The sequence below is a fragment of the Haliaeetus albicilla genome, chromosome 20 (genome assembly GCF_947461875.1).
Source record: "Haliaeetus albicilla chromosome 20, bHalAlb1.1, whole genome shotgun sequence".
NCBI lineage: Eukaryota > Metazoa > Chordata > Aves > Accipitriformes > Accipitridae > Haliaeetus > Haliaeetus albicilla.
In genome coordinates, this window is record NC_091502.1 from 26,853,429 (window position 1) to 26,878,097 (window position 24,669).

Sequence of the window (24,669 nt, forward strand, 5' to 3'; positions counted from 1 at the left end):
ATAATACTGACAAGGGAGAGGCATCTAAGAAACTACTAAGATAAGTTTTGGGTGGAAGAAGAACATATGAGAAGGAATGCATCTCCCCTCTGACAACCAGAGGAGAACAGCAGCGTGACTGCTGACAGCTGGTTGCTGTCTATCTTAGCCAAATCACTCCTGGCACCGCTGACAGTACTGACTACTGTCTCCACTAGCAACATGGAGAGTTTTAGACACCCAGCATATGTGGAGACACCTAAATATAAGTGTCTTAATCTGGAGCTGGTTCCCAGTGCACTCACATATTTTGTGGTGCGTCACAGTGCCACATGCCTCCATGAAAAGAAATGTTGCATTGCTAATGGTACAAGCAGATAGATTTACTTTTGTACTTTGTATAGTCTTTTGTGCCAAGATTTCTTGTACTTTTGTATTAAGAGTCCCTTCTCAAAAAATAAAAACACAAGGTTTAAGCATTGTAGTAGAAGGCAGCACGTGTAGCCATCTGGGAATGTATCAGCCAGAAGAATATAATCTCTGCTACCACCAAGTACATGTTATCACATCTAAACAAAGATGACTGACTTGAATGTCTTCAAAAGCATCATGACAAATTTCCAATGTTGAGTCACATTAGTAGCTGGCATTTCTGACTTCAGGTTATTAACTAATACCCACATCTAATTCCGAGCATGTTCTCTGGGCTATGTGCGTGGGAAGATGGATGGAATAGTTTCCCTATGGACTCCTGTTCTTGATGTCTTTTATTTCAAGATAATTAGTGTGCCTCAGCGTGGTGTATTTGACATTTATTCAATAGTAGGATGGGTACAGAAGGAGCTGTGGCAGAACAGCTTGTTTTCTAGCAGCGATGCAGATCTGTTTCCACAAGCAGACAGGCTATTAAAGAAGATAAACAAGAATAACAGCTACAAAATAATGAAAATTCTCTGAAGAATGACTACTGATAAAGCAGAGATGAGAATGAGCAGGAAAGCATCTCCCCAAATAAAGGGCAGCGCACAGCTACAGCATTGCAGGGACAAGCAGGCAAGGAGATGTTGGGAGCAAACTCTTAGGAGTCAGCTCAGCCGTGTCACATACTGTACCCAGGGTGAGAAAATGGGGCCACTCCTTCCCTTCTCCCTATCTTATGCCCTAGTCAAAGAAAGTTATAAGAAAATTTTAAGCTACCTCTTGCACTGCAAGATCTGAGCTCTGGGAATAGGCTAATGATGGGTTCTTTAATGTCTCTCTACCTCTTTACTGCTAGTGAGATTCAACTTCAAAAAAAGGTTGGTTAGTAGATTTGGGGGAAAATAACCCATAACAGAGTTGATAAGCAGGAAGAAACAGCAGTTCTGAAAAAGACCCACTACAGTCATGAGAGGGGTCATCTCCTTAACAGAGCTTGCAAATGGGCAAACAGCAATGATAGCTGATGCGGTCTGTGAACACATGGACCTCATATCGCAGCGTGGGCACCACATTTCCAAAATCATTGCTTCTGATGCAATTCCCTGTCTGAGTCAGCAGGTGACAGTTGGACCCCATGCTTCCCTGGCAGCTCTGGAGCTGCACGCCACCAGCCTGGGTGATGAAGCTCTGCTGCTACTGCTGGGAATAGCAAGAGAGCCACGTTACTCTTCAGTTTGTGCAAGCCAGAGCTTCTGCTGCTCTTCCCTGCCTGCTTCCCACCACCCACCGTCTCCTCCTTACTGCCAGCATGAGCATTTGTGCAGCCATGCTGCGAACTGGGTCAGGCAAACCAACTTAGGGTAAACCAAACTTTTTCCTGGACTAATTTTAGTCTGGATGAATCCCTCCCAAACCAGCTCGACACCCTAGCACACAAACACTGCTGCTGGGGAGCAGGAGGATGGTGGCACTGCTGTGTCTGACAGCGTGCAGGCTTATGCCATTTTGAAGCGTTGATGAAGTGGTGGCATGAATCATAGAATCATGGAATCATTTAGGCTGGAAAAGACCTTTAAGATCATCGAGTCCAACTGTTAAACTAACACTGCCAAGTCCGCCACTAAACCATGTCCCCAAGCACCACATCTACATGTCTTTTAAATACCTCCAGGGACGGTGACTCAACCACTTCCCTGGGCAGCCTGTTCCAATGCTTGACAACCCTTTTGGTGAAGAAATTTTTCCTAATACGCAACCTAAATCTCCCCTGGCACAACTTGAGGCTGTTTCCTTTCATCCTATCACTAGTTACTTGTTAGAAGAGACCAGTACACACCTCACTACACCCTCCTTTCACGTAGTTGTAGACAGCGATAAGGTCTCCCCTCAGCCTTCTTTTCTCCGGGCTAAACAACCCCAGTTCCCTCAGCCACTCCTCATAAGACACGTGCTCCAGGCCCTTCACCAGCTTCGCTGTTCTTCTTTGGATGTGCTCCAGCACCTCAATGTCTTTCTTGTAGTGAGCGGCCCAGAACTGAACACAGTATTCGAGGTGCGGCCTCACCAGTGCTGAGTACAGGGGGACAATCGCTTCCCTAGTGCTGCTGGCCAAACTATTTCTGGTACGAGCCAGGATGCTATTGGCCTTCTTGGCCACCTGGGCATACGGCTGGCTCATGTTCAGCTGGCTGTCGACCAACACCCCCAGGTCTTTTTCCACCAGGCAGCTTTGTTGGGGTCGTTGTGAGCCAAGTGCAGGACCTGGCACTGAGCCTTGCTGAACCTCATACAGCTGTTGCTTCACAGCAGCTTCAGCTCATGCAAATTGTGGCTGAGATGGGCCCACTCCCCTTGATCTCCACTCCATAGTGTGCACTGGCACTTCTGAAACCACCTGCTGGGTTGGCTTAAAGAGGTGAGCAAGCCTAAAAATAACCAATTATAAACAAATATCTGGGGTTTGGGTGAACAGGGTTGTGTGATCCCCGGAGGAACTGTGCTCTTGCACAGCTCCAACAGGCATAGAGTCCCGAAGAAGAACCGCTGGCTGGGGAGGGCACACAGCGATGCCACCCGACAGTAGCCACATGTAGCAGGAGTGCACCTTGTTCTGGGTGAAGTCACTCGCTCCATGAGAACTCTGGGCAGATACAGATCCTCACTTGGATGCAACAATTTTTTACCTGGCAAAGGTCAGGGAAGGAAAGTGCACACGTTCAATAAGTGTTAAAATAAACTCCCATGACGCACGTGGCCCTGCAGCGTGCTGGAGTGTTTCTCCAGTGGTCACAACAATCGCATTACTCAGCTGGCATCATGTTTGTTTTGCTGGTAACAAAATTATATACATCCTCTTCCTCCTGCGGTCCCATGCACTTTCTCTCACACTCTTGTTCTCTCTTTTTCTTCGTTTCACTGTAGCTATTCTTGTACTGTGACATTTTGCTCCTGGCTTGACATTTTTGTCTGGTTTACGGAAGGAGTGTGCAGGTCTTAATATATTACTCATCATTTTTTTAAGAAAAAGTATCTTTTCGTCTTTTGTTTTTTCCTCCTTTAAGTTTCCTGCTTTGAGATTTCTGGATGATTTCCTGACCCAGGCTGACGTGCCTGGTAACTGTAAAATTACAGTTTTCACCTTCAGGGCACAGTGTGTGTGTGTCTTGGTATTGCAGATTGGCTTGAGGGTAAGAATGAGTTTACTGAAGTTCTTAGCTGAGGATTTCTTTTTGGTTTATGAAAATGCTGTGGGGTCTGCTTCTGATCTCAGTCATACTTGCTTTATACTGAAGTAACTAGATGGGCATAAGCTGAAACAAGCGAGGTTCAGACTGGACATAAGGAGAAGCTTTCCCTCCATGCGGATGGTCAAGCAGTGGGACAGGACCCTGGGAAGGTTGTGCATTGCTATTCTTGGAGGTTTTCAAGACCTGACTGGATAAAGTCCTGAGCAACCTAGCCCGATCTCAGAGTTGACCCTGCTTTGAGCAGGAGGTTGGACCTGAGACCTCCCGAGGTCCACTCCATCCTGAACTGTGATCCTACAAACAAACTTCTGTGATACCTGCTTTGCAGCACGGAAATGAGAGAAGCAGCAGGTCTCTAGTACAGAAGAAAAGAGAAGAAGGAGTAAGAACTTCATTAATGCCTTAAGATTTATGCTTTTGAGTTTAAAAAGACTTTGAAGACACTGAACACTGCTAAACAGCATTTTTAAAATTTTAAAACTCTTTCCACTCAGAATCTAAAAGCATTTAACAAATAAAGGCAAACACAGTTGTTTCCACATCACACATGAGTACTTGCATCTTCTGACCCCCAATGAGTCTCCTGCCTAGTCTGGGTCCCCAGTTCCCACAGCTCACACCTCTCCTGGCTCATTCTCTGACAGAAGACCACAGAGTGCAGGGAAAAAGGATCGTCTGAAGTACAGTCATCCCAAAGGGATTCATCCCAGTGCTTCCCACAGGAGCTGACTCCCTGCTGAACAGCATGTGCCTGCGGATGGCTGCACGAGAGGGGTGATGCCAGTGACCTGCCAGCTCTGCAGTAAATGGGATTGCATTTGGGGCTCTTGTGCACCCCAGTGCTGCACGGACTCCTTTAGCAGAGGCTGAGCCAGCAGTGGTTTGCTGGGGGGGGGATGCCTGTGAAAAGATTGCCCACATTACCCCAAACTGCCAGTGAGGGAGGATGGGGAGCAGGGAGAGTGGGAGGAGGTGGCAGTAATTTAGAGGAGCTGGCCCTGACCTGCAGAAGTCTTGGTGGGGTGAGGAAGAGATGGGAGAAATCAGCTTCTCAAGCTAATAAGTTAGAGGCAGCCATTGCATTGCTGTCTGGAAGGTTGCTGTGGTGGGTTCATGGCCTCTGAGGCTTGCTTTAGCTCAGATTTGGGGAAAAAGGCAGTGTCTTCTGACCCATAACTGTCCCCCGTGATGCCAGCCCCGCTCTCCTTCTAGTGATGCTCAAATAGCAAGTACACAGACAGTATAAACTGCAAACCTGCACCTGAAAGTAGCTGAATTCAGCCACACTTCTGTATTTTAAAGGGATATTATTGGTTCAAACACAACTAGAACAACAACTGCTGCAAATCAGTGTGTGCCAGTAAAAATGGAGTGGGTCTCTGAGACGTCTTCTCAAACAAGGTTCCCTTATTGCAGCTGCAGCTCACAGCTCCCAGATGGACATTTATGGGTTCATCTGCTCCTTGTCACAGCAAGAAAAAGCACCAGGTCTGATCCCTGACAGTTGGAATAAATGATCTTTTTTCCAGTCTGATGTCTGAAATAAGACCTTTTAAAAGAGACAACTGCTTCAAAGCAGAAATAATTTCTCTCAGGAGATTAATCCCTGAAAAAAACATTCTGAACTGGCAGGTTTTTGGCAGCAGAAAGAGAAGACAGAAGGAATAGCAATTTTTACCATCCCGACTGTCACTTTTCACATTTCTTTGCGCAGAGCACAAAGAGAACAGTATCGAATCAAAGGCATCTCAAAATTCATGTTGGGTAGAGATAAAAATGAAGTAGCTGAGATTCGGGTGTGAAGAACTTTACTCACCAGGATGGCAGCACCAGGCCTTGCTAGGCGAGCCACAAGCGCACATTTCTGTTTTCATAACAGTAACTCCTGTCCACTTTGTGCTCATTTTATTAATCCCCTGCCCACATCAGCCCCTGCCTGCATTAGCCCCTGCCTGTACTGTGATTGCCAGAGCAGTGTAGTCTGGCATGGCATCTGCAGTGGTCCAGAGGTAGCCAAGACACATGTTATTTGATGTGACAGATGAAGTTTGGTAGTGATTTCAAATCAGCACAACTAGGAGGTAAAATGCCTTCACTGCACTGAAACAGTCATCCCTTGCAGAGGGCCTTGCTCTGATCTCTACACATCTGGGCTATGGCTCTGGAGAGATGTCATAGAATCACAGAATCACAGAATGGTTTGGGTTGGAAGGGACCTTTCAAGGTCATCTCATCCAACCCCCCTGCCATGGGCAGGGACATCTTCAACCAGATCAGGTTGCTCAGAGCCCCGTCCAACCTGACCTTGAATATGTCCAGGGATGGGGCATCGACCACCTCTCTGGGCAACCTGGGCCAGGGTTTCACCACCCTCAGCGTAAAACATTTCTTCCTTATATCTAGTCTGAATCTGCCCTCTTTTAGTTTAAAACAATTACCCCTTGTCCTATCACTACAGGCCCTACTAGGAAGTCTGTCCCCATCTTTCTTGTAGGCCCCCTTTAAGTACTGGAAGGCTGCTATAAGGTCTCCCTGGAGCCTTCTCTTCTCCAGGCTGAACAACCCCAGCTCTCTCAGCCTTTCCTCACAGCAGAGGTGTTCCAGCCCTTAGACCGTTTTTGTGGCCTCCTCTGGACCCGCTCCAACAGGTCTGTTGTCTCTCTTGTGCTGAGGACCCCAGAGCTGGACGCAGAACTGCAGGTGGGGTCTCACCTGGCCATGTCCCCAGTGTCCCTTCTGGGGCTGCTGTCCCCAAAGACCTGCCAACATCACTGCGTGCCAGCCCGCTCTCTAACTGAGCTCTTCCAGAGGATCCTTCTTAAAACCAATGCTGTGATGAGTGTTTAACCTAACCGGGATGGTTTCGGCAGGTCTGTGAAGTCGTGTTGGTTGACCAGAGGGGAAGGTGATCTCTGGCAGGGTGGCTGGTGAGCAGCTGGGGACAAACTAGAGACAAGGGCATCTTTGCTGGGGTCAATGAAGGCCAAAGCATCCAAGGTTTGTGAGTGGAAACACCAGCTCCCAGGGGCACAGGAAGCTCGGAGGAGTGGAGCTGCCTGCCATGTCGGCTCCGAGATGGGTCAAAAGATGACAACTGCTGAGAGAAGGACCATCAACACAGAAAGTCACACCGGCTCTGACCCCTCTCCCCAGGTGCAGCAAGGAGCTTCCTTAACTACTTCCTTAATGCACCCTGCAGTGCACACAGCCTGTGGCACAGCCTTACGCGTGCGTTTCCTTGTTTTTCTTCCCCTTTGCCACAGCCTCGGAATGTGATTTTTTTTATCAATGAATAGATCGGGGGGGGGGACACGGACAGGAACATTTCTGGCTATGGGTCACATCTACTAGGATCCTGCCTGAATGAACTGCAGAGCTCAGCCCTAGCGATTCCCTCCCAGCACCCCCAGGGAAGGGTTTATTATGGAATGAGATGTAGTGAAAAAGTTTGTCCTTCCAAATGACTGCAGGACTGGCAGCTAGTGCTTGCAGCACTTGATTGATGCTGGTGTCCTGTGTGGGGAGGTTGGCTGACCCTTCCAGGGTATTGCACGGGAACCTGTGGGCATGCAACTGTTGTAACAGGTATCAAGGAAAAATAAATCCATAGCTTAAGCACTGAGCACCACCTCCTTACGTACCAAGCCAGGAGACCTCTCCATCACCGGAGGTCTTAGAGACCCAGCTGGACGTCAGTGGAGATGGCCAGCCAGGATCAAACCCCTCCGGGGTGAGGGCGACGGAGAAGGTGACCTCTGAGCTCCTTCCAGCCCTACGGCAGAAGGGAGGCACGTGGCGATGATTCCAGAAACACAGCCAGGGATGCTCTGATGTCTTCGGGATAGGCTTTTTCTTCTGAGCTTGTGTAGCTCATAGCACAGCTGGGCTCTAGCCCAGGCGCCAAACTCCTGCACTCTTCAAATAATTCATGTAATTAGTACAGGCAAACAGAGCAGCCGGTAGCCCTGTTGCTGCTGTGGCCCTCAAGTACAATTTGCTTGAAAAAAACCCACGGGATTTTGCTGAAAGACTTGGGGCTGCGTAGGGAGGGGGTTGCCATACCTGGAGGTGCGATGAGCAGCCTAAGCTGGGCACTCCACTCCTGGCTCTGCCTGTGACAGCTCCATCACCTCTCCGCGACATCCCGGCCTTGCCAAAGTCAACAGGAATTTTGTCCCGGACTTCATGAGAGCCAAGGTGTTGCCCTTTGCATCCGTCTGTAGCTCTCTGTGAGCTGTGACAGTCCCTCTTGCCAGGCACCTGTTTCACAGCCGCCACCTTTGTCGTCCCCTCCCCTTCCTGCTATTAAGCCCTGACTTGCGTTAGCTCTAAAGCTCCCCAAGGGAGGCTCTCGTGCCAGAAAAACGGGCTCTGCAATCAAAGGAATCAGTGAGGATTCAAGAGACTCAGATAATGTTTAAGGTACCCAAAGGAAAAGGTACGACAGAACAGCAAGTTACTGTATCTTGAAGAAAAAAATACCACTTTAAAAATACTCAAACCCTGACAGAAGGATAAAACATGACCCATCCATGGCTCCCGTCCACACAGATTTCCTCCCTGCTTCAAAAGCAGGATATTGACAGTAAATACCCCAGCGACGCAACCACGCTCATCTCTGCCGTCTTATTTACGAGGATCCCAGACCTATTACACACAACTCTCCTCATCTTACGCATGCAGTGCTGCGACAAGCCAAAAAGGAAGAGCATTTGGCTTTGATCTCCAGCAAGAAGTTGATGCTTAATCATAAAAAAAAGGAAATAACTCAATACACACACAATGTTGGTGCAAAATACGAGCCTCTCCTGCCAAGGGCAGAGGCCTGGAGCGGCTCTCCTGAAGTTGGTGGTTGAGGCGATGATCCCACCCGAAGCAAGCTGGGTGCTGCTCCACATGCTCGAATACGAGCTGATGTGCTCACCTGGTGAGGTTTATGGTGTTTTTTTCCTCATTTTCCCCCTCCCCAGGCTGTATTAATTTCATAAACCATTATAGTGCTTGCTCCTTTTCATCGAGAAAATGACTAAACAAAGGGAAGTGCCTTCCCTTCCTTGCAAATACCTGCACAGAAGTTAACGCTGTTGTCAGACGACAGCTGAATTACCTGCGGCGACCAAGGGTAGATTACCAGCAAGGCGTATTTTTGATAAAAACAAGAGTTTATTAACACCGTTGATTGCTCTATAAAAACAAAACATACTTTCACACACTTAATCCGGTTGATAAGTTGGAAGGACTGCGGGCTGGGAACGGTTTGCTCAGGTTTTAATGGTTGACTCATTAGCGGTCCAACGAGACTTGCTTATTTTCTACATTTGGAATAAAAAGGTGAGGTGGGAACGTCTTATCGCTTTCAAAGCCGTGGGGTGACTAACTGCAGCGCAGATCAGTGCTTCAGCAGCACAATAACCTTATTTACAGTCCACGACCTTGAGGCGCCACCCCAGAATCCCAATTTTACCCCATTTTGAGCAGGTCTGCAATTGCCCAGCCCACCCCGACCCAGCCCCACCGGGACGTCCCGTCCCCGTGTCCTGCCCTCACCCCCTGCCCGTCCCCCCCTCGCCCCGTCCCCACCCTGGTGCCCTGTGCCCCACACCCGACGGTGACGGGGCCCTATCTCTCCTCCCCATGCCCCCTCCTGCACCCCTGGGCCCTATCGGCCACCCCCAGGCCCCTGACCTCGTCCCCGTGCCTTATCCCCCCTCCCCAGGCCCCGTCCCCTATCTCTAACCCCCATCCCCGGGCACGATCCCCCTGTCCCCAATCTCCTACCCCCTGTCCCCATCCCCTCTCTTCTATCCCCCACCGCAGGCCCCATCATGCCCGGTACCCTGTCTCAGGCCATGTCCCATGTCCCCAGGCCCTGTCCCCCATGTCCCAGCCCTGAGCCACCATCCTCTATCCCCCTGTCCCCCCTCCCCTGTCCTCCATCTCTGCTCCCTCTCCCCTCTCCCCCATCCCTGTCCTCCATCCTCTGTCCCCACCTCCCCTGTCCCCATCCCCTATCTCCCTCACCCCTGTTCCCATCCTCCAACTCTGTCCCCTCTCCCCTGTCCCCACCATTCCTGTCCCCTCTCCTCTGTCCCTATCCCCTGTGCCTGTCCCCTATCCCCCCATCCCTGTCCCCATCCCTCGTACCTGTCCCCCATCCTCCATCCCTGTCCCCCCTGTCCTGCCCCCAACCCCCGCTCGTCCCCTATCCCCCCATCCCTGTCCCCTGTCCCCCACCCTCTGTCCCCATCCCTCGTCCCCGTCCCCATCCTCCATCTCTGCCCCCTCTCCCCTGTCCCTACCCCCCCGCTCGTCCCCAATCCCCCCATCCCTGTCCCCTGTCCCCATCCCTCGTCCCCATCCCCCATCCTCCATCTCTGCCCCCTCTCCCCTGTCCCTACCCCCCCGCTCGTCCCCTATCCCCTGTCCCCATCCCTCTCCCCTGTCCCTACCCCCCTGCTCGTCCCCTGTCCCCATCCCTCGTCCCCATCCCCATCCTCCATCTCTGCCCCCTCTCCCCTGTCCCTACCCCCCTGCTCGTCCCCTGTCCCCATCCCTCGTCCCCATCCCCATCCTCCATCTCTGCCCCCTCTCCCCTGTCCCTACCCCCCTGCTCGTCCCCTGTCCCCATCCCTCGTCCCTGTCCCCATCCTCCATCTCTGCCCCCTCTCCCCTGTCCCCACCCCCCCGCTCGTCCCCAATCCACCCATCCCTGTCCCCTGTCCCCATCCCTCGTCCCCATCCCCATCCTCCATCTCTGCCCCCTCTCCCCTGTCCCTACCCCCCTGCTCGTCCCCTGTCCCCATCCCTCGTCCCTGTCCCCATCCTCCATCTCTGCCCCCTCTCCCCTGTCCCCACCCCCCCGCTCGTCCCCAATCCACCCATCCCTGTCCCCTGTCCCCATCCCTCGTCCCCATCCCCATCCTCCATCTCTGCCCCCTCTCCCCTGTCCCTACCCCCCTGCTCGTCCCCTGTCCCCATCCCTCGTCCCTGTCCCCATCCTCCATCTCTGCCCCCTCTCCCCTGTCCCCACCCCCCCGCTCGTCCCCAATCCACCCATCCCTGTCCCCTGTCCCCATCCCTCGTCCCTGTCCCCATCCTCCATCTCTGCCCCCTCTCCCCCGTCCCCCCCCCCCCGCTCGTCCCCAATCCACCCATCCCTGTCCCCTGTCCCCATCCCTCGTCCCCATCCCCATCCTCCATCTCTGCCCCCTCTCCCCTGTCCCTACCCCCCTGCTCGTCCCCTGTCCCCATCCCTCGTCCCCATCCCCATCCTCCATCTCTGCCCCCTCTCCCCTGTCCCTACCCCCCTGCTCGTCCCCTGTCCCCATCCCTCGTCCCTGTCCCCATCCTCCATCTCTGCCCCCTCTCCCCTGTCCCCACCCCCCCGCTCGTCCCCAATCCACCCATCCCTGTCCCCTGTCCCCATCCCTCGTCCCTGTCCCCATCCTCCATCTCTGCCCCCTCTCCCCTGTCCCTACCCCCCTGCTCGTCCCCTGTCCCCATCCCTCGTCCCTGTCCCCATCCTCCATCTCTGCCCCCTCTCCCCTGTCCCCACCCCCCCGCTCGTCCCCAATCCACCCATCCCTGTCCCCTGTCCCCATCCCTCGTCCCCATCCCCATCCTCCATCTCTGCCCCCTCTCCCCTGTCCCTACCCCCCTGCTCGTCCCCTGTCCCCATCCCTCGTCCCTGTCCCCATCCTCCATCTCTGCCCCCTCTCCCCTGTCCCCACCCCCCCGCTCGTCCCCAATCCACCCATCCCTGTCCCCTGTCCCCATCCCTCGTCCCCATCCCCATCCTCCATCTCTGCCCCCTCTCCCCTGTCCCTACCCCCCTGCTCGTCCCCTGTCCCCATCCCTCGTCCCTGTCCCCATCCTCCATCTCTGCCCCCTCTCCCCTGTCCCCACCCCCCCGCTCGTCCCCAATCCACCCATCCCTGTCCCCTGTCCCCATCCCTCGTCCCTGTCCCCATCCTCCATCTCTGCCCCCTCTCCCCCGTCCCCCCCCCCCCGCTCGTCCCCAATCCACCCATCCCTGTCCCCTGTCCCCATCCCTCGTCCCCATCCCCATCCTCCATCTCTGCCCCCTCTCCCCTGTCCCTACCCCCCTGCTCGTCCCCTGTCCCCATCCCTCGTCCCCATCCCCATCCTCCATCTCTGCCCCCTCTCCCCTGTCCCTACCCCCCTGCTCGTCCCCTGTCCCCATCCCTCGTCCCTGTCCCCATCCTCCATCTCTGCCCCCTCTCCCCTGTCCCCACCCCCCCGCTCGTCCCCAATCCACCCATCCCTGTCCCCTGTCCCCATCCCTCGTCCCTGTCCCCATCCTCCATCTCTGCCCCCTCTCCCCCGTCCCCCCCCCCCCGCTCGTCCCCAATCCACCCATCCCTGTCCCCTGTCCCCATCCCTCGTCCCCATCCCCATCCTCCATCTCTGCCCCCTCTCCCCTGTCCCTACCCCCCTGCTCGTCCCCTGTCCCCATCCCTCGTCCCCATCCCCATCCTCCATCTCTGCCCCCTCTCCCCTGTCCCTACCCCCCTGCTCGTCCCCTGTCCCCATCCCTCGTCCCTGTCCCCATCCTCCATCTCTGCCCCCTCTCCCCTGTCCCCACCCCCCCGCTCGTCCCCAATCCACCCATCCCTGTCCCCTGTCCCCATCCCTCGTCCCTGTCCCCATCCTCCATCTCTGCCCCCTCTCCCCCGTCCCCCCCCCCCCGCTCGTCCCCTATCCCCCCATCCCTGTCCCCTGTCCCCCACCCTCTCTCCATCCCCCCATCCCCGTCCCCTCCTTCCCCTTCCCCCGCCGCCTCCGCCGAGCTCCGCTCCTCCCGCCCCCCCCCCCCCGCCGCCTCCCGCCGGGCCGCGGCCTCCCGGTCTCCCGTTCCGCCCGGCTCCGCCGCCCGGCCGCCATGTCGCGGGGCCCGGTGCGGGTGCTGCGGCTGGGGCTGCGGCCCTACGCCGAGGCCCTGCGGGCGCAGGAACGCTGCGTGGAAGCGGCGCGGGCGGCGCGGCTCGCCGTCGCCGTCGCCGTCCCCGGGGAGAGCGTGGTGCTGAGCGAACCGGCGGAGCCCGTCTACGCCTGGGGGCTGCGGGGGGGCCCGGAGGCGGAGGCGGCGGCGCGGCTGCGGCGGCGGGGCGCGGGGCTGGCGGCCGTGCGGCGCGGCGGGCGGATCACCTTCCACGGGCCCGGGCAGCTCCTGGCTTTCCCCGTCCTCGACCTCCGCCGCCGCCGCTTGCCGCTGCGGGGCTACGTGGAAGCGCTGGAAGCGCTGGTCCTGCGGCTCTGCCGCCGTTTCGGCCTGCCCGCCGCCCGCGCCCTCCCGCCGCCCTTCACCGGCGTCTGGATGGGCGACAGCAAGCTGTGCGCCATCGGTGAGCGCCGAGGAGGAGGAGGAGGCGGGGGGGCACGGACCGAGGGGGGGGGGTGGTGGTGGTGGAGCGGGGGGGGAGGACGAATTCGGGCCCCCGCAGCCCAGCCGGGGCCTTGCACCCGGAACCGGGGCCCGGCACTTTGCGCCGCGGCCCTTGCAACCCGGGGCTGGGTGCTTGTCCCCCGCCTCGCCCCCCTCTCCTGACCCCTTGCCCCCAGCCTTGTCCCCTTTTCCTGCCCCCTTGTCCCCCACCTCGCCCCCCTCTCCTGCCACCTTGTCCTCAGCCTTGTCCCCTTTCTCCTACCCCCTTGTCACCCCTCTCCTGCTCCCTTGTCCCCCGCCTTGCCCCCTTCTCCTGTCCCTTGTCCCTCACCTCGCCCCCCTCTCCTGCTCCCTTGTCCCCCGCCTTGCCCCCTTCTCCTGTCCCTTGTCCCTCACCTCGCCCCCCTCTCCTGCTCCCTTGTCCCCCACCTTGCCCCCCTCTCCTGTCCCTTGTCCCTCGCCTCGCCCCCCTCTCCTGCTCCCTTGTCCCCCACCTTGCCCCCTTCTCCTGTCCCTTGTCCCTCACCTCGCCCCCCTCTCCTGCTCCCTTGTCCCCCACCTTGCCCCCCTCTCCTGTCCCTTGTCCCTCGCCTCGCCCCCCTCTCCTGCCCCCTTGTCCCCCACCTTGCCCCCCTCTCCTGCCACCTTGTCCTCAGCCTTGTCCCCTTTCTCCTCCCCCCTTGTCACCCCTCTCCTGCTCCCTTGTCCCCCACCTTGCCCCCTTCTCCTGTCCCTTGTCCCCCCTCTCCTGCCCCCTTGTCCCCCACCTTGCCTCCTTCTCCTGCCCCCTTGTCCCCCCTCTCCTGCCCCCTCGCTCTCAGCCCTACCCCCATCTCCTGCCCCTTCGCCCCCTTTCTCCTGCCCCCTTGTCCCCTTCCTTGCCCCCCTCTCCTGCCCCCTTGTCTTCAGCCTTGCCCCCTTCTCCTGCCCCCTTGTTCACCTTCTCCTGCCCCCTTCTCCCCAGCCTTGCCCCCCTTCTCCTGCCCCCTTGTCCCCCACCTTGCCCCCTTCCCCTCTCCCCCTCCCCAGGCCCCGTGCTGTTCCCCTTCGGGCCAGGCAGACCCCGCACCTCAGCCCCACATCCCGCACCCCTTCCTGGAGTCCTGCACCCCCAGACGGGCTCTGCAGCCTGGGCTCGGAGCGGGGATCCTGCAGCCCGGACCCCCCTTTGCACACACTTGAAACCCCGGCGGTGGGAGGTGCTGGGGGACGCGGGGCTGGGGTGGAGGGAGCTGGAGATGCTGCACCCCACCTGCCCCGAATTCGGGGAGTCTGCCTGTGGGTTAGGGGTTTTCCCTGGCAGAAGCGGGGAGCACGGCATGCAGTGGGGTTTATAGTGGCCTGAGCAGCACAGCCACTAAATATCTCACGCCGGGACATCCCTGGGGATGGGTGCTGATGGGTGGATGCTTTGGCCCCCCTAGGGGTGCACTGCGGGAACCACATCACCTCCCACGGGCTGGCACTGAACTGCTGCACCGACCTCACCTGGTTCGACCACATCGTCCCCTGCGGGCTGGAAGGGAAAGGTGTCACCTCGCTGAGCCGTGAGCTGGGGCGGCACATCACCGTCGACCACGTCCTCGAGCCCTTCCTCGATTCCTTCCAGGAGGTGTTTGACTGCACCTTGGTCTTTTCGGAAGACCCTGGGGACTAGGAGAACCAACGGCACCTCCGCTGGGTGTTTCGGCAAATCCTTGGTGTGGCTGACGAACAGCAAAGACAAGAGCTCTCGTGCCTTTGCCTATAGATGGTGTGTGAACAGTGACACAGAGGTTCGGGCTGTTGCTTAAGCATCCATACCGCCATCGGGGTGGCTTTCCCCAGCCCCGCGGGTCTCCATCCCTTGGCTGAGACCTCCAAGGGTACCAGTACCACGTCCCCGTCGCTCGCTGGGGAAATGGCCAAACAGGCACTTTTGTGTGGTTTTTTTCTACCTCCCCCCGCCAAAATCTGAAATTTGGGTGAATGCTCGCACACCCTTTGGACAAGAGGAAGAGGGATCATTGCTGCGTAAAAAGAGGCAGGTTTTCTATAAAGAGAGTTGCTGGGAACTTTGGCTGCTGATCCTTTGCTTGTTTATTTACCCCCAGACTTTATGAATAACGACCTTTTTCTCGCCCTGTGCCCAGAGAAATCCTCGCACTGCAAAAATCCTCACCATGGTGTCAGGGCGGGTGGAAAATTGCTGATAAGAGGCTGTAAACGGTGGTTGAAAGGCCACCAGTGCGATGCCGACACGGTGGGAAAGCGGGAGGAGGAGGGGAAGGGGTTGGGGTGCCCGAGGAGAGGAGCTGCAGCCATCCCAGACCCCGTGGGACCACGCAGCGTGGGATTGAGTGTCCGGGCTGGGCAATGATGACCTGCTTCTGCTGGGTCCGTGGTGCTGGAGGAGATGTCACGGGTCTGTGCAGGCGGCATCAGCTCCTCTGAAATGGCTGTCCTGGCCGTGCAGCATCCGTGTGGGCTCGCAGCAACCGTCCCGGGTGAAGGGACATGGCCACCCTGGGGTCCCGATGGCAGTGGGGTCCGTGCCCATCAATGCAAACCTATAGGTAGACACATATAAACTTGATTTTAATCAACAGGTTTCTCAAGGGGTAAGAAGCCAACCCGAGGCTGAGCTCCCCAGAGCTGCCTGCCACCCCTCGGGGATGCTTGCGGCTCTCCCGTTGCATGGGCAGGAGGGGCAGCACCCAGTCTGGGCTCCCCGAAACCTTGCCCTGTTGGTGCGTGGCACGTCCACAGCCACCCCGGTTGCTGGCAGACCCGAAGCCTGTGTCGGAGTCACTGACCATGGGCGGTTGGGAGCAGCCCCACAGGCAGACAGATGCTTTGGGGTCAGGAGAAATGGAAAATGGCAAATAAAGTCCCCACGCCCTGCTCAGAGCAGGACCTGACCCCCACCTGCAGCTCCCCCCCCACTGCTCCAGGCCTTCTTTCTGCCCCACAAGCTTTGGGGTACCTCTGCCGCTGCGCAGTGCTGGTGGGTCCCCATGAGCCACCCATGGGTGCCTGCCCGTGGGCACCCACCCCACAGCCCCCAGGGGTTTTGTGCTGGGAGCAATGGGGCTGGAAGGGCCATGGTGGGGGGGGCTTTGGGGGGGGAAATCCTATTTCATGGAGCCAGCTCAGCTCTGGGAAGGGATGGTGAGCAGGGACGAAGGCACCCCAGGCAGGCTTGGTGCTTGGTGCGAGGGCTTGGGGACAGCAGGGACGGACGGAGGAGGGACAGGAAAGCATGACCGGCAGCGTGTGCCAAGAGGGAAACGCAGGGTCCGGCTCTCCTGACCCCATAAGGCCTCTAGTATCCGGCCAGGGCGAGGGGGCTGTGGTGGGACCCGTGGGGTTGGGCACAGGCTGGTGGCCCGTGTCGGGGCTGGGTGGCTTTGGCAGGTGGCTCTGCCCCGGGAAGGGGAGGAGGCTGTGCGGCACTCCCAGCCCAGCCGGCATCCCTCGCCACCGCCCCGCGATGCTCCAGTCCCGGCTCAGCCTGGCAGCAGCACAGGCAGGGAGGGCACCCCGGGTGAGTGCGATCCCCCCTTCCCACCTCCCCAGTCCTCCCTTTCCCTCTCTGTTCCTATCCCCCCCCAACGCGAGGTTCCCCCCATGCCGCAGCCCATCTGTGCATCCCCTCCTGGATAAATCCAGATCTTGCCCTAAATCTCCCAAATTCAGCCTCCTCCTGCTTCAAACTTGTCTCTAAGTCGGGAAGACAGCCGGGTCTGAGTCCATCCCTGTGGGCTCATGGCTGCTCAGCCCCTTCCTCCTCCTTGCTGCTGGGGTCTCGTCCTGGGAAATGCACCTTGGGTTTGGGGTGACCTTTTTTGGGGGGGGGGGGGGTCAGCTGCCTGGGCATGAGGCAGAGCTGCCAGTGCTGCAGGCACGGGGTGCTCGGGAGCAGGGGGGGACGGAGTGGCTACCCTGGGGGATTTAACACTGGACAACAGTGGTTTGTGGGGCCGGTGTGTCCCGAAGGATGGCACACGTGGGGGACCGTGTTCCCGTGTCCCTTCCCGGCCAGCACCTGCTCCAAGGCCCTGGCAAGACACGAGGGTATGTGAGGGCACATGGGGGTCCAGGGTGGGCTGGCAGAGGGGCACTGTGAGGGGGGTCAGAGGGGGTCTGGGACCCATGGGGAGAAAGTCCCCAGGGGGGTTTTAGGGCAGTGACCCCTTGGGATGGGTCCACAGGGGTGTGTGGGGAGCTGCGCCCCTCTGCCAGGGCAGTTGCGGCTCCTGGCCCTGGGCTAGGACCAACGGGGAGAAAAGGGGGTCCCTGCTCACCTGGGGGGGACCTGGCCTGGAGCGAGTGGGGTTGATGCATGGCAGGATCAGTCCCGGAGCTGTTATTTAGGGTGGGGGACCCCAGACAGCCCCCCCAGGGTCCCTTGGGTGCTGGCTCTGCACCTGGAAGGGTGCAAGATGCAGGTGGTGCCCACCATCACCACGCATCCCTGTGGGGAGCAGGCTTTGAACAAAACCATCCTGGCACCCTGGGACAGCTGTGTCCCCGCATTGTCCCCAGCCCCAGGGAAGAGATGGGGGCAGGCAGCTGCCCCGAAGGTCTGGGTGCTTTATTCCCTCCATGGAGGAGTGAAATGTGGGGAGAAGTCTGCCACGAATGCAAAGGGTTTGGGTACCCCTGCTCCTACCCTTGCTGTGTGGCAGAGGAGACACTTCAAGGATCATTGTGGGGTCATCGCTGGGTCCGGCGGGACATCCCTGGCATTGTCCCGGAGGCACTGCTACCACGAGGGCAGCCCCAGCTGAGCCTCCCTGTCCTTCCCCACAGCCTGGAGGAGGACATGGAGGAGGACAACCGGACAGAGACCTGGCACCGAAGCCTCCAGGCAGTGCTTAATGCCTTGAACCAGACACTGCATGGGGTCATCCTCTGTCCCACTGACCGCCCCGCCACCATCGCACGCAACGCCAGCACCCACACCAGCCATCCCGGCCGCAATGACAACGCCTACATGTACATCCTCTTCGTCATGACGCTTTTTGCCGTCACGGTGGGGAGCCTCATCCTGGGCTACACCCGCTCCCGCAAAGTGGACAAGCGCAGCGACCCGTACCACGTCTACATCAAGAACAGGGTCTCCATGATCTGAGCCCGGTCCCGACGCCTTGGTCCCCGGGAGCTGGTGGGTTTGGGGTCACGTCGCTGCTGCGCATCCCACTGCTTGCAGGATGGGGCAGAGCTGCTGGCCAGCCTGGCCCCAAAACTGCTGGGAAACTGCCCCCCCACCCCCCGTACTCCCATGGAGGTGCTCAGCCCCAGTGTGAGCAGCGTGGGGACATCCTAGCTGGGCCACAGCTCCCGTCTGGCAGGAGCTGGCAGGGTGCGACCCGTGGGCAGGTCCCGGTTCCGCACACCCACCTCGGCTGAGCCCTGTGGGGGATGGGGATGGCAGAGGCAGCTTCTTTCCCACCGTGGCCTGCCAAGGCTGGCAGGGGTCTTCAAGGAGAAAAATTTACCATTTCCCTGCTCAGATCAGCCAGCGTTGACCTCCGTGGGCTCCCAGCAGCTTCGTGACATGGACTAGTGGGCTTTTCTGGTGCTAAAACCCTGTAATTTTTGAGCTGGGCTGGGCCCCGCTTTTCTGGCGGGGAATTAAAGGAGGTGGTGGTTTCCAGTGGGGTTGCGTTTGCTTCTTCTCCAAGCAAAGTGCTCTCTTGGTGCCGGGGGCAATCTGTAGGGCACCCCTGCATGCTGGTGCCCTGCCCTGGCTGCCAGAGCCCAGGGGATGCGGTGAGGGCTAAACCTGCTCCCTGTGTGCTGCCGAGGTGGCATCAAGGGCAACTCCTTGGTGACATCGCAGCCTTCATCCCAGGACACGAGATGCTTCCTCCCCGCTGCCATCCAGGGAGCATCGCTTGAGCCACGGGCACACGCTGCGAGCATGGCCCAAGCCTGGCCGGAGGCATCTGGCTCTGCATGTCCCCAAAGGTCTCTCCGGGCTCCGGACGGTGATGCCGGAGTTTTTCCTGCTTCCTTCCTGCTGTCGGCTGTAGCTTTGGCCTTTTGTACCGCAGGTCCCAAATGTGTTTTCCACGGGGCAAGGGCGCAGCGGCGGACGGGAAGGGGATGTTCTCGGGTGCTGCTGGGGTCCTTGGCTTCAGCTCTGCTATTAAGCTGGCTGGGTTTGGGACTGGCCTGTGGCGTGGCTGGTGTCCAGGACAGTAAACGTCCCCGTCTTTCAAAACAGGCTGTGGGGCAGCATCGGTGACCCAGTCCCTCGCACGTCTTAACCTGTTAATAATGGCATAATTAATATCTTTAATTGCAGCTAGATTAGCTGGCCCATAGGGGCCTTTCCGCCTGCATTCAGAGGTTAAACAAGGCTGCGATGCCTGAGCCCAAACAGTGACGCCAAACCCTAATCCAAAAAATAATACTGGATGTGAGCTTGTTTGGGGTAGGGCTGGAAACCTTGGCACCGGAGGCACTAGGATGGCAGCAGCTCAGCGACCAATTCCTGATTTCCCATGCCCTCGGCTTGGGCACAGAACCCAAGGCAAGGAGTTTTGGGGAGCCCTCGGGGGCTGCCTGCTTTGGGGCTGAGCCCGCTGTCAGTTCTGAGCCGGGCATGAGGTGCCGGTTGGGCTTTCTGGGAACATGGGAGCAAATGCCACCAACGTCCCCCGGCACTCTGCCCAAGCAGGAAGTAGCTCAAGAGGCTTCACTGTGTTTGTCTTGTGGTTGCAGCGCTGGGAAAGGAAAATAAACCCTTTATCTGCAAATAATTCAGGGGAATTGGGCCAGGTGGGGACAGCCGAGACAGCAACAATCCGCCGGGTTGGTTTGTGCAAGCACATACCATGCTTGGGTTTTCTCCACTTTCGCGGTGTTTGTCCTCCTCTAATTCCGGCTCCTCCGGGGGGATGAGCTGCAGAGCAGCCACTCACACCAGGGCCAGGATGGGGGTGATGGGAAGGGTGCTGAATGGTGAGTGTGGTACCCCAAACCTCCCCGGTGATGTGGTCTTGCCTCTCCTGATGGCCACTGGTCCTCCTGGGACAGGGGGTGGCTGGGGTGGATCTGGTGACCCCAGAGTCTCTTCTGCTGCTGTGACCCTTGGGAACAACTCTGTTACAGGGTGGCATGTCATAAAAATTGAAAAAAATGCTGCTTTTCTCTAATCCAGACAACCCTAAAGGGCAAAAAACCCCTCCTGCAAGATGTAGCTGCTGCAGTGATCATGATTCACCTGATTTCTGATCCGTCACCAGCTCCTCCTGTCTGTCCCTGCAGTTAAATTCGGACCAGAGCCCGCGGCAGGGCTGGGGGGATGCCCTGGGTGCCCCCAGCTCTGGGGCCTCTCTGGCTGGATGCCACCAGGCTGGGTGACAAGGTGCCAGTGCCACCTTGTGGCAGCTGCCTCGGGGTGCCCCCGCCACGGGCATCTGCTCCTTCCCCTTGGCACCCTGGGTTCTCCGGGGCCACAGCAGCCAGGCTTGTCCCTTCAGGACCCACAGCTCCAGGCTGGATGGTGTCCCCTTGGGACTCAACGTCTCTGGGTCAGCTTGATGAGCTCAGCCTCCCAAAATGGGTTTGCTTCAGCTGCTGGAGGAAGGGTTTCGAGACTGATTAGGTACTCATCCCAGAGTTCAGAGATTCCTCGTCAAAGCCGATGGGGCTCTGGCCTTGGTCCCTGTGCTGCAGCCCCAGGAGCAGATGATTTCTGGGTAACACTCATGTGGTTTGTTTTAACAGCAAGGAGATGCACTCAGGTGCACAGAGAGAAGAGCTGGGGAAGCACTGGCTTTGGCTGAATCACTAAACCCAACCATGCAAATCATAGCTGACTACATTTGGGTTTTAAGCAATGAAGCTAGAAAAAAAATAGAGTTCATGCGAGGCCAATTTATTTAAGATTTTTTTCCTTGGCACGCAGCAATGAATCACGGGTGAGACAATGTCTGTAGCAGTTTGCCCGGTACTTGGAAAAGGATCTCGAAATGTTGTGTGTATGGGAAGTTCAGGCTGACCTTGGCTGGGAGGATTGTCAGAGCAATGGGAATTGTGGAGGTCTGTTCCTGGACCTGCTTCGATGCTGGGCATTTCGATAAGAACTGTGCAAGGTGAAACGGTAGCAGTGCAGTGACTGATAGCAATGGTATCGCCGAGCAATGCCAGCAGGTATCAGTGAATGTTTAGCTAACAGCATGAGGTGCCTCCAGCAGTTTGTACTATACTGGTTTTGACTATGTGGCACAGCAGGACTGAGGTGTGGGAAGGTGTGTTCAAGGGGAGCTGCTTCTCCAAGACAGCAGTCAGTGCTCGGTGGGAATCGGGTGCTGCTGATGGGGCAGGCATGCAGGAGAGTAGTGGGCTGCTGGTCTGGGAAGGGCACGCTGCTCTCCTATCAGGTGTGCTGAGCCAGGCTCACACAAACGAATGCTTATTTGCAGCCTGTGGTAGACAGGGGTCATGATGGGGAAAGTTAATCTTGGGAAACATTAAAAAAAAAAGGGGGGGAGGGAAGGGGAAAGCACTCCCAGTTCATGGCAGGGCAGAGAAATGCTGGACGAGCATCCCCTGCACTGCAGCAGATGGATGCAGGACAAGCATCTTCCATGTTGCAGCGGGGGGTTCCCTGGTACATTCCTGGGGTAACTTCCCCAGGTCCCTCTTGCCCTCCCTGTCAGCTGTTCTTGCTGGTTATGCCAGTTGTGCTGGCTGGAGCACGCTGTGATCTGCGGCAGATGCTGCAGCACGATTTGGCTGATAGGTTTGGTGCATAGATACTGCTGGGTGATGTTTATTTGCTAATTAAATGACTGCTAGCTACTAAGGAGTCTTAATGAGCTCTATTTGTCCTATGTATAGAGTACAACTAAATGCTACAAAGCAAGGGGTGGACAAAGCTGGGGAGAGGATTAAGGGCAGTTCGTGTATCAGTGGCAATCGCTACCCACAAGAAATTGGACAAGAAGCTGTAACGGTGTCCTGGCTGCGCAGGTGCAAGGCTGTGGGGCTCAGTGCTGCAGGTGTTGGATGGAAACTCTGCGGCACAGCTCACAGCATCCTACGGAAACACGACTGGTTTCAAGCAGTGACATTACTTATTCATTATTACCTATCTTCCTCTGGAGGGAGAGTAGAGGTGATGTCCTCCTGCGAGGTAACACAATCAGCCCTGCTGAGAGATGGGGTTGGCCATTCCCTGTGCTATCTTAAAAGGATTTTCTGGGAGGTCATGAGGTCATTATTACGGGAAGGGGGCTGCTCCTGGACACACAAGCTTTTGCTTCAGGTCAGAAACCCTCACTGTCCGAAACACATCCATTTCTTCTAAATACATCAGTTCCTCTGACTAGAGACACAGCCTGTTCCTACAACCTGCCTTGCTGACAGCCCTGCGGCATCACAGCTGGAGCAATACCCTTGTTCAGAGGGACGAGAGAAACAAAAGTGACTTAAACCAAAGAACCTGACCTGTTTGGAAGCTCTGCAGGAATTGCCATGCAGGGTCAGTCGCTTGGAAGTCCTCCGTGGGCCTTTTCCTCTGTTTTCTATCATCCTGCTGCAATGGATGTCTGTCTGAGTCGCCTCTCTCACACCGGGCTGGTGTCAGATGCTTTACATAAAGATGTGGGAAACCAAATAAATTACGTGCAGGCATGAAAAACATTTATTCTGCCCCTCTCAATTTTCTGCCTGTCTGAGCTAGCCCCCTCCAGCCCCTCTGTGAGGTCGGGTTTGCGTGCTGCTGGCAGTGCGGGATGCATCTCTGCACCCGTTCCTGACGGCTTTTCTCCAGGGAATGCTCAGCACAAAACCCACCTCTGACACGTCCCTCTTCCCTAAAGCCGCTCTGATGTTTCCTGCTGCAGTGTTTTTCACTCATAGCCCTCCGTAAAGCAGCGCTGGGCACCTAATCCAGACAAGTCTTGCCCGCTCTTGCCTAACCCAGATAAGTCATTTTACAAGCTTTTTTTTTTAAAGCATACAGTGGAAAAATGCAGTGTTCAGGAGACTTTGGTGTTCTGAGCCTCTGTGCAGAGCACCATCTCCTTTCCCTGGCATCTGGTACCATGGTGACCTGCATGTGCGATGGCACAGCTGCTCGTGCACTCCCAAATTGGCACAGCTGCTCGTGCGCTCCCAAATTGGCACCGAGAGCTGCCAAATTAATTAGCGGAGGAGCCCTCAGCAGGCAGAATCTGGGTTTGGGGGCTACATTGGACCCTCTCTACATGAGACATGGCCCTGGCCTCCTTTGCACCGCAGCTGTTCCAGCAACGCAGGTCTGTCTGTCTCCCCTTTTCCTGCTCATTTTTTTCCTTTTCCTCCACTGTTCTCATACAGGTGAGGGGAAAGGGAGACCTGGGGTCAGTCCAGCTGAAGGATGATCTGCACATGCTGGCAATAAGCTATAGCAATGTTATCAAAGGTCTGGTCATAAAATAACTGTTGGGACTGTGCAATCATGGGACAGTTCAGTTCAGCCTGACTGCCCTAGGGGTACCTACAAAACCTGCACCATGTGGTAAGAAAAAGCAGCATTTCTTAATAAAGATCAAAGCATCATTTATTTTTCCTGACAATCAGAAAATCCCAGACACCCAGGATCTCATGTACTCTCCTTGCAGAAAGTTTTCGGCACAAATTTTCTCAGTTCTACACAACTTACCTTGTACTTTGGGATTGAGGGGATAAATTGGGGTGAAAAGCCTGGTCCATACTTCTTTCTTGTTCTCTCACCAGAGGAAATGGACCCATCACATCTCTTTTCTGCAGATGGATGCGGCTGGTGGACAACTGCTCAGCAGAACACGCGTGTGGGCTATTAATACCTAGAGGGGAGGATTAAAAATAACCAGGTCTGTGTTTGGTTTCTGGTTTGCAAAGGACAGGCATTGATATACGAGGGGACTGGTGACCGAAGCCAGCTTCCCTGGGGTGCTGAGGCCCCAGCAAGCGGGAAGCGCCGAAATTTCCCCCAGTGAAATAGCAGCCCTGGAAGGAGCCCATGCCCCAATCTAAGGGAGGATGTGGAGAGCTGAATCAGTGCCTACTCCAGAGGGGTGCTGGGGATGGGGATGCTCACTGTGGCTTTCCCACACCTACTCCTGGTACACTAACCCACTCTCCTACTCGGCCTCAGCAAATACCATCACCCCTACACGCAGTAGTTGATTAAGACCTAGATTAAATGCTTAGTCACCAGAGCCTATAAAATGGTTTTTATCAGCTAGGACAAAAGATTAGGGTGGGAAGAGGTGATGAGCCTGAGTTCCTCTCCGCTTGCTCGCTCAGGGCTGCTGCCTCGGACACATGCCCGCTGGCAGAATTGGACTTGTAGTGTGTTTTTGGCTCCAAGCTGCCTGTTACGAAAGATCTCATCAGCAGCATTTGCCAGCTGTGGTGGGGCCCGCAAACTGGAAAGCTGAGACTGTGGCAATGGTGAGGAGAGCTGCTCTTTGCCCTCTCTTTGGGCTGAGAGTGGGGGTTTTTCCAGCAGCTCTGAGTTGCATGTTACATACTGCTTTTAAAGCATAGGTATTTAGGGTGTTATGCTCCCAAGGAAGCCAAGGAGTGTGTTGTCAGTGCAGGGGGGTGCAGGATCAGGCCTTCCCAGGGCTGACATCGTAAAGCGCCAAG

The 24,669-nt window shown here is 56.6% G+C and overlaps 2 protein-coding genes and 1 long non-coding RNA gene across 4 annotated transcripts; 2 read left to right on the forward strand and 1 right to left on the reverse strand.

Annotated features, from left to right (window-relative positions):
• The first annotated feature begins 12,487 nt into the window (after positions 1-12,487).
• LIPT2 (lipoyl(octanoyl) transferase 2) lies at positions 12,488-15,107 on the forward strand. Its single transcript, XM_069808697.1, has 2 exons — positions 12,488-13,012; positions 14,478-15,107. The coding sequence occupies exons 1-2, from the start codon at positions 12,550-12,552 to the stop codon at positions 14,708-14,710; spliced, it is 696 nt and encodes a 231-aa protein (XP_069664798.1). The 5' UTR covers positions 12,488-12,549; the 3' UTR covers positions 14,711-15,107.
• Positions 15,108-15,113: 6 nt separating this feature from the next.
• Positions 15,114-24,269, reverse strand: LOC138690194 (uncharacterized). The gene is made up of 3 exons (XR_011329019.1): positions 23,699-24,269; positions 22,501-22,642; positions 15,114-15,602 (listed from the first exon to the last, which is right to left on the reverse strand). It is a non-coding gene; the product is annotated as an uncharacterized lncRNA (long non-coding RNA).
• KCNE3 (potassium voltage-gated channel subfamily E regulatory subunit 3) lies at positions 16,217-18,697 on the forward strand. 2 transcript variants are annotated; one of them, XM_069808696.1, is made up of 2 exons: positions 16,217-16,579; positions 17,848-18,697. In XM_069808696.1, exon 2 carries the CDS (start codon positions 17,861-17,863, stop codon positions 18,167-18,169), a length of 309 nt encoding a protein of 102 aa, XP_069664797.1. In that variant the 5' UTR covers positions 16,217-16,579; positions 17,848-17,860; the 3' UTR covers positions 18,170-18,697. The 2 variants fall into 2 exon arrangements, with proteins under 2 accessions (XP_069664797.1, XP_069664796.1); XM_069808695.1 differs by lacking the exon at positions 16,217-16,579 and adding an exon at positions 16,824-17,109.
• Positions 24,270-24,669: the final 400 nt, after the last annotated feature.

Bases quoted from the DNA above. Each gene is read 5' to 3' on its own strand.
- LIPT2 (XM_069808697.1), top strand. From the start codon at position 12,550: ATGTCGCGGGGCCCGGTGCGGGTGCTGCGGCTGGGGCTGCGGCCCTAC. The intron at 13,013-14,477 runs GTGAGCGCCGAG...TGGCCCCCCTAG, and splicing joins CAGCAAGCTGTGCGCCATCG to GGGTGCACTGCGGGAACCAC.
- KCNE3 (XM_069808695.1), top strand. From the start codon at position 17,033: ATGGCACACGTGGGGGACCGTGTTCCCGTGTCCCTTCCCGGCCAGCAC. The intron at 17,110-17,847 runs GTATGTGAGGGC...CCTTCCCCACAG, and splicing joins GGCCCTGGCAAGACACGAGG to CCTGGAGGAGGACATGGAGG.